The 9,212-nt window shown below is 38.2% G+C and overlaps 1 protein-coding gene across 2 annotated transcripts in view; it reads left to right on the top strand.

Annotated features, from left to right (window-relative positions):
• The first annotated feature begins 4 nt into the window (after positions 1–4).
• Positions 5–9,212, top strand: part of PNPLA8 (patatin like domain 8, phospholipase A2) — a 62,672-nt gene continuing 53,464 nt past the window's right edge. The window contains exons 1-4 of one of the 2 annotated variants that reach the window (XM_087723608.1): positions 5–93; positions 1,520–2,687; positions 5,240–5,389; positions 7,522–7,673. In XM_087723608.1, the coding sequence (XP_087579734.1) occupies positions 1,605–2,687; positions 5,240–5,389; positions 7,522–7,673 (1,385 nt within the window). In that variant the 5' untranslated portion in view covers positions 5–93; positions 1,520–1,604. Of the gene's footprint in view, positions 94–576; positions 2,688–5,239; positions 5,390–7,521; positions 7,674–9,212 lie in introns of those variants that run through there. The other variant, XM_087723607.1, reaches the window with a different exon arrangement.

Below are 9,212 nucleotides of genomic sequence, written 5' to 3'. Positions count from 1 at the left end.
GGACGCTCTGGCTTCTCGAGTCGGAAAAGCTCTACGGTATCTGGGCTTTGCCGGAAGAGTCCCGGAGGAAATCGGGAGCGGCGACTGTAATCGGTATGGAAAGGAGAAGCGGGGCGGTGGGGGGAGGGGAAGCGGGAGGAAGGAGGTGCCGGGGGACCGTTGTTACGTCGAGGGGAAGTTTTAATCTCTCTTCTTTTTCCATCGAGCTTTTCAAAGCCAGAAGGCTCCAATGGACGCAGCCAGAGGATGCATATTCCTAAATGACTCTTAACGCTTCCAAAGGATATTTTTTTGTGGTTGTAAAAAAGCTTCACGGGGCGGTGCAAACTGTTGTCCCCTTGACCTATTGACCATCTTGTTGCGAGTTTGGTGTCTTAAACATCTTGGTTTGCCAAATGCAGTTTTTCTTTCGGGAAAATATTTGGCGACATGCTGCAAATGGCATAGGGCAGTGGTCTCCAACCTTGGCAACTTTAAGACCTGTGGACTTCAACTCCCAGAGTTCCTCAGAACAGCTGGCTGAAGAACTCTGGGAGTTGAAGTCCACAGGTCTTAAAGTTGCCAAGGTTGGAGACCACTGGCATAGGGATCTAATACTATGAGTTTGATACGTCTTTTTAACAGGCTTTATTATGCTAAGCACCTGTTCCCTAGACCTATCTCAAAAGTACCCTTGACTGATGTGTTGAAAGTGGATTATTTAAAAAAGAATGATTTGTGGAAGAATAGGATGGAAAATCAGTATTGCGAGAAGAATTAATTGACTGGCAAATGATTGGGAAGTTTTAGGGTGTTGTCCATATTTCTGAAATGACTCGTGCTAACTGTTGAGTAATTTTTTTTTTTACTTTGAATTATTCTCCTGTTCTTGCAGGCATGTGCCATGAATTTTGGATTTATCATAATGTTTGTGTGCTAAATTTCTAATTTTATTGATGCATAGCATATCTTGCCTCTATATAAGATGCTAAATCTGAGAATCTCTAGTACTTTCCTAGATAACTGATCCTCTGTTTCTGGTGATCTTTTTTATCACTATATTTTTCAGAAGAGCTTTATAACATGACACAATTATTAATTTGATGAGTTAGATTTATATACTGTTTCACAGTGCTTTATAGCTCTCTTTAAGTGGTTTACAGAGTCAACATGTTGTCCCAAACAATCTGGGTCTTCATTTTACCAATGGCAGAAGGATGGAAGGCTGAGTTAAAACTGAGCTGATGAGACTCGAACTGCCAAACTGCTGGCAAATGGCAGTCAGTAGAATTAGCCTACAGTACTGCATTCTGACCATTGTGCCACCTTTTTAAGCTGGTATTCTCCATGCATTGGAAGTACAACTTGGCATTTGGTCAGAATGATTTGGAATTTTGACAGTTATGTCCCCAACATATGCTGTGTGGTTGGAGAAGGCTTTTCTAGGTGAAGAACAAGTATATTTCTCTTAAAAATCTTTATTTACATATGGAACCTGATGTATATAATAAAGTGATGCTCTTTCCTTCTTCTGTTCCAGGTAATATTATGAACCGTAATGTTTGTTTATAAAATAAGATTTTTGGAGGGAAAGAATTTATGGACAGTTTCTGTTTTTATAAGTAATGCCAATTCGGTTTCTTTTAAATAAATATGTGTACCTAGCATTTAATACAAAAAGTATTTGGAATGGACAGAGAACTGGAACCCTACACTATTTTTACAGACCTAAACTTTTTTGGAGTATAAGCTATGCTTCTCCTTTTAGAGTGTTACACATAAACAGGCAATACTATAAATGGACAAGAGGCAAAACAGTGTGGCAGAAGTACTTCTACTGCCATTACTGTTTGGGTTACAGAATTTCTAAATTTAGCACTTCTAAGGAATTGACCAAAAACAATCGCATGTCACGATTGAAGAACACTTTAGAATCTGTCTCCAAGGCTGTGTCTGGCACTCACAGTGAACTAGTTTCACGGTTAGCTCGTCTAAAACCTCAATCTGCTATACTGAAAAAATTGGTTAAAGCTGATGGGAAGGAAAATAGATTTTTCATCAGCTCAGAAGAATACAGAGACGTCCCAAGTGAAATCTATCAGGAGGATTATAATGATAACTTACATGAGAAAAAGGCTGTGCCTGCAGATGGAATCTTAGCATCGGTCAATACCAGTCAAGGTTCTTTGAAAGATCCCTCAGAAATCAAAAATAGTCTTTTTCATGTTAGCAAATTTGCTACAAACTTTGGGGAAACATACAACTTTGTAGCCCATCATATCAACTGGTATTTTAGCACTGTTGGAATGGATCAAGAGAAGAAAGGGAGTGTTCGCCCCCCTAACCCACCCAAACAAGGCGAAGAAACATTTAATTCCTCAGAAGATGACATTTTAAGTGATGAAAACAGGATGAGTGCAGTATCTGCTTTAGTACCTGCCTCACAGTCACCAAATGCTGACAAAGTCCCTTCTCCTTCAACTTCCAGCAAAAAGGGTATTTCAAGTTTTCTTTCTTATCCTAGTAACAGTGTACAGGCCTTTATGGATAGTTACATTGGAGGCCTGGTACCTAAGTTACGATCTGATACAAAATCTGCTGTGCAGGAAAAGACTAAAGAACAGGAACAAGAGGACATGTTGAAAGATGATAAAGAGGCTAAACGTGCAGAAGAAAAGGAAAAGAGGCTAAATCTTCAAAGAGAAAAGGTACATGTCTTTTTTGTAGATAATAATAATTTATAACACACTAATTGGCAACAATACTAGAAAAAGGTTTAATCAACAGCAGTAAATTGAAATCCCCTTCATCATTATTATTTCAGGGGAAACTCTCAGTGCTGTGATGGCAAACATATGGCACACGTGCCACAGGTGGCACACGGAGGCATTTGTCAGGGGGTGCAAGGCGTTGCCCTGTCAGCTGGCCAGCACGTATGTGCGTACTGCCCAGCTGACTTCAGCCTTCTTTTGAGATCATTTTTCGCCCTCCAGAGTGCAAAAAACCTGTCCTACAACAAACCAGAAGTTCAGGAACGTACCGGTTTGCTCGTAGGGTCGTTTTTAACCCTCCGTAGCTTTCAGGAAAGCCTCCTGAAAGCTCCAGAGGGCTAAAACTGGCTCTATGAGCAAACCGGAAGTACGTTGCCGAAGTGCCGGTTTGCCTATAGGGCCGGTTTTTCATGCTCCAGGGGCTTTAGGGAAGCTCCTGAAGCCTCTGGAGGGCCTCCGGGTGGGTGGGGGAGGCTGCTTTTGCCCTCCCCAGGCTCCTATAAAGCCTCTGGAGCCTGGGGAGGGCGGAAAAAACACACCAAAATGGGACCACTGGTCGTGCGCCCATGCGCGCTGGGGTCATGCGCATAGCATGGGTGTGGCCCACCCGCCCATGACCCCCTGCTTTTGACATGTGAGCCAAAAAAGGTTCGCCATCACTGTCTCAGTGTATAACTGAAGTAGGCAGCCAAGGCTGTCCTCTGCTGTTGTAGACTTCAAGTTCCATCAATTCAACCAGCATGGTAGAGAGCAAGGTAATATTTAGAGGACATGAGGCTATTTATTCTTGGTATATTTAGAGCCATACACCCTCATAGTTACATTACAATATTCATTGTAAAATATATTGGCATAAATGTTTACAGTGGTAACCTAAATGAGGACAAACAATTTATTTGAAGTAATTTTGTATTAAATAGACTAGATGGGCACCATCTTACTCTACAGAAGGTACTATTCATGTATATGTAAAAAGTTCATTGTTGCACATCACTATCATGGGAACAGAAGATGATCCATTGTAAATGGATTTATAAAACCGGTTTTACCTGATTATTTCAAGGCAGCCTTTAGTGATCATAAATAATACACAGTTTTGGACTTGGGTAATTCTGTGTTACAGAACTGCTGTAGACTTACTAGAATTATTATACAATATGAATACATATCCGCATCCATGAGCGCAGATGCACAAAGAAAAATATATGTATTAAACCCTTTAAGTGTTTATTGAACAATATGCTACTGAACACCTAATTTGTAAAAAAAAAAAAAAAGCTAAACTTATGTTTCCTTTATGATGTCTACATTTTGGTCAATTCTCCCAAAGTCTTAGCAAAACTGTAAAGGTTATTAGTAGCCAGAAATATGATTATTAGATCATCTTTCCTAAATTGATTTTTGTGAACCTGAGAAGGTAATTTTTTTTAATAAAAATTATGTCTGACACAACTAATGATTGTGTTACCAATCAGTTGCTAGTTAGCAGGGGGAAAAACAAGAGTACAAAATCCATGGTCTTCTCCCTGTTATGAATTACAGCTCATATTACTTAGCGTGATTAGTAATGGGAATGCAGTGGTGGGTTTCAGATCCAGGTGCAACTGGGCCAGGCATCCACCACATACATGCGTGCAGCACGCACGCAGCGCATGCATGCATATTTACCATTCACAACCCTCCAGCTGCTGCTTTGGAGTGTTGCGCAGGTGCCGTACGCTCCGTGCGTGGAAGCCCTGATCAGCTCAAATACCGGTAAGGAAGAAAGGTGGGCCCTCCAGAGGACCGTACCAGAATGGTACCTGATGCTCCCAGCAGGCACCGGCATGCCCGTACTGGGGTAAACCACTTGTATCCCACCACTGTGGGAATGCCAAAAGTTGTATTCAGTGGTATCTGAATAATTGGCATAAGCACTGTAGTAAATAATTGCCTGTTTAAAAATATATTTATTTCATTTTATATAGCTGCTAATCTTGTGAAAATGACTCTGCTAGGTAACAACTGTTAAAACTAGCAAGAACATAAAATAAATATGTAACTGGCAGCTGAGATAAAACAACAGACAATAAACACATTCACTTCACAGGCAAACATCTTTTCTTGAAAGATAACGTTACAAAAATAATTTGGTTTAAAATATGTTTTTGATGTATTTCAGTAACATAACTTTAATATATTTATTTTTAAGCAGTGAAACCAAGAGATGAAAGCAGTAAGATTTTATTCACATATTTAATAAGGAGCAAACCATATTAAACTCAATAGAACCTACATTTCTGATTCCATAATCCATTTATTAATATGAAAGATTTACAAATTAGAATTTCTATCAAGATGCACAAAATTACTGTTTCACTGATAAAATATTTAAATATATGCTACATATTTGGAGAAGAGAATAAATTATGTGTCCATACCTTCAATGCACTTAATTATTTTGCAAACATTTCCTTGATATTTATAGGGATCTTTTTGTATTGTTTCAGATTATTGCAAAGGTTAGTGTAGATAATAGAACTCGGGCTTTAACTCAAGCATTGCGAAGATTGTCTACTAGAAGAGTCTGTATCAACAGAGTTGAAGAACTGACATATCATCTGCTGGAATTTCCAGATAGTAGAGGCATCGCCATTAAGGTAATATTTGAATTTAAGGAAGTGTGATGGCCCAGTGGGTTAAAGATGCTGGGCTTGTCAGCTGGAAAGTTGACAGTCCAAATTCAAGACCCAAGCACCGCACAATGTTACTTGCCCAGCTCCAACTAGCAGTTCAAAAGCAGGCAAATGCGAGTAGATAAATAGGTACCACTTTGGTGGGAGGGTGACAGCATTCTATGTGCTTTGGCATACAGTAATGCTGGCCATATGATCATGGAATTGTCTTCAAACAACCCTGGCTAAGAAACGGAGATGAATCCTCCTAGAGTCAGACACGACTGGACACGGGAAACCTTTATCTTTACTTTATCTGACTTTAAATAGGGAATAGCTCCTAATTGTGACAAAGAGGGACAAGAGTATTTGTTTGGAAGTCAAAGTGAATGGGACATTTTACCCATAGTTTTTAGATGTAATGTTAATTTGCATGCTACTTTATACCTGAATAGGAAATCAAGGATTTTAATATTTTGTATAATGGTGGGCAACCTATGAATCTTCAGCTGATTTATTTGGTCTACTAGCAGTCAGTCTCTCCATTACTTGGCAATCTAAAAGGTGAGGAGAAAGAGAAAAGAATTAGATATTAATAGTGTGGATCTAATCACTTTTCATTTTAATAGCTGACCCTTTGCCACTCTGCAATTGTCCCCACTCCAGATGAATTGACTTTAAGAAATAAAATTCTTGACAGATTTCTGTCCTCATATCAAAATTGTACCAATCACTATTTCTAGTTTTTATAATTTTTTAAAGATATAGGACTGTAGTATAAAGCGTTCTGAAGATAACTGAATTCATTTCTTTGTGATAGAAACGGGCTAACTATATGTGTAGTTATAGCCGCTGTATTCTTTTTAATTCAATTGTCGACTTATACTGATCTGTGATTTAAAACATTAGCCATAATGTTTGGAGTATAAGACGCACCTTTGTCCCTCAAAAAAAAAGGCTGAAAATCTGGGTGCATCTTATACATCGAATACAGCATTTTTTGCCTCCCCAAACCCCACCCCCTTCACCAAAATGGCCGTGCATACCCTTAAGGAGGCTTTCAGAGAGCTTTTGGGGGCTGGGGAGGGCAGAAATGAGCAAAAAATGGACCGTTTCCCCCCCACACACACAGTCCCCAGCAGTACTCTATAAGCTTCCATAAGGGTATAAGAAAAACAGGCCTATTTTTGTGAAAAATGGGCAATTTCTTGCTCGTTTTTGCCCCCCCCCGCACTCTGCAAGCCCCGCCCCCCCGCTATTCATGCCTTTAAAAAAACAGCCCCATTTTCTCAAAAAATGGGTCGTTTTTGGGAGGATTGCAGAGTGCAAAAACTTTTTATTTCCTTTTGGGAAGCTCTTTAACTGATTGATGAGCATTGCATTGATCAAGTGCTGTGCCAGCAGAAACAAAGTCTTAGATGCTGCAGATTGTCAGTGATTTCCTTCTCCAGCACATGGATAAATACACCTGGAAACATCTACCTACCTACCTACCTACTCTCTCTCCCTACCTATCTACTGTATTTCTTTCTCACTCTCTCTCCCTCCCTCCCTCTACCTACCTACCTACCTACCCTCTCTCTCCCTACCTACCTACTGTATTTCTCTCTATCTCTTTCTATTTCCCTCTCTATCCCTCTACCTACCTACACACACTCTCCCTACCTACCTACTGTATTTCTCTATCTTTCTCTATTTCTCTCTCTATCCCTTTATCTACCTACCTACCTACCAACTCTCTCTCTCCCTCCCTACTATATTTCTCTATCTTTCCCTCCCTCTCTATCCCTCTATCTACCTACCTACTTTTTTAAAAATTTGCCTCTTCAAAACCTTGGTGCGTCTTATACTCTGGTGCGTCTTATACTCCAAAAAATACAGTACACTTTTGGCAGCTGAAAAATTCCAGGAACTTGTTAATAATATATTTGTTCAGAAGTAATCTTGGCTATTTCACCAGTGTTTATTTTCTCACAAATTGCTCAAGAGTTGAGTCAAGTGTTAAATGTCCAAGGTTATCCTTACTTTCACTTTAATCTTAGGGATCTTGTATATATAATAGTTTCAGGTGTGTCGTATAACAGGATTATCAGCAAAAATCTTTATTATTATTATAGGAAAATGTTATTCCATGCTTGCTGAAACTTAGGCAGACAAAAGATGAAGCACTACAGGCTGCTGTGAGAGAGGCCTTGGCTGTGATTGGCTATACAGACCCAGTAAAAGGGTGGGGCATTCGAATTCTTTCCATTGATGGTGGAGGAACAAGGTATTTATTTAATTTAGATGCTGTCATTTAAACATTTTTCTCTTACTAGCAAAACAGATTACCATTAAAAATATGGCTTGAAAGGGATTATGACTAGAGAGAAATTGAGGTTTTGGTGATTTATTTTTACATTTTTATATTATTACCTTGTGGTTGAAACAGTATATTTTATCATGCCTGATAGATGTTGGGTAACATTTGGTGAATTTGAGTTAAAAAGAAAAGATTTGACCTTGTTTGCATGTTTGTTTCGCATAATCACCGACCTCCGGTCCTTCCGACGCACCCTAAAAAGTTGGCTTTTCCAGCAAGCCGGCCTGGCCTGAATAGAATAAAATATAGGATTAATTTGGTTGTTAATTTTAATTTAATTTTTAAAATTTTATTGTAAATATCAATTGGGGTTTTTTGGATACGTTATTTAATGTCCCTTTTAATTTTTGTAAAATGTGTTTTCTTTTATGTTGTATGCCTCCCTGAGTCCTTGGGAGAAGGGGGCATATAAATCCAATAAACCTCAACCTCAATCTTCAGTCTGGCGGTAGGGCAGAAGGAAATTCAGATGTCATTCATCTGATACTAAATGATACATTGCTGGTATTCCTCTTGGTATCTATTCATATTATTAATTTTATTAATAATTATGATGAAATTTTGGAATATTAACTAGAGCAAATATTACGCTCTGTGTATATATTTATATATAAATATTTTGAAAACAGTGGCACTTCATTTTACAAAAAAAAACATGTCTACTAGTAATAAAACTAATAATATACATAGGGCTTATAACAATGATTATAGTTATATTAACTTATTTGTAGTCGTTAATTATACTAGCATGCTTATAGTCATAAATAATATTCATTTTTTTACATACACATAACAATAATCTTCTAACTTCTATCTCTTATATCTAACCACTGATAAAACCTGTCCCATGTTGAATAATATCTCGTTTATCTTTAATTTTTAATGTCAATCTATCCATCTCTGCGCAGTCCAATATTTTCCGAATTATGTTTTCGTCTGGTGGGATGTTCTCCTTTTTACAATATTGTGCAAATACAATTGTCGCTGCTGTCAATAGACAAAGCATTAGGTATATAGTCCCTTTATCATAACTTTCTAGTATTATACCTAACAAAAATATTTCTGGATGTATCTGTCTAATACCTATGTGCTGTTTAATCATCTTTTCCAACCATGTGTCTTTTCAACCAGTATTTTCTTGCTTTCACGCATGTCCCACCACATATGATACCTGGTGTCTGGTTACATTTCCAACATTTGACGGACATATTTCTAAACATCTTTGTTAGTCTTGCCGGTGACAGATGCCACCTATAAAACATTTTGTATAGGTTTTCCTTGTATGCAGTGGCCAGTGTCCGTTTGTAATTTCTATCCCAAAGTTTTGCCATTTAATTCTATAGCATAACCGAATTTTTTTGCTCATGCTACCATTGTTTCTCTAACTTGTTCATCTTCCATTTAAAATCTTTATAGATAACTATATAGTTTCCTGATCAATTTTTT

The sequence above is a fragment of the Thamnophis sirtalis genome, unplaced genomic scaffold (genome assembly GCF_051295495.1).
Source record: "Thamnophis sirtalis isolate CommonGarterSnake01/CBP01778 unplaced genomic scaffold, rThaSir2_p1.2 scaffold_9, whole genome shotgun sequence".
Taxonomy (NCBI): domain Eukaryota; kingdom Metazoa; phylum Chordata; class Lepidosauria; order Squamata; family Natricidae; genus Thamnophis; species Thamnophis sirtalis.
This window is presented reverse-complemented; position numbering and strand designations above follow the sequence as displayed.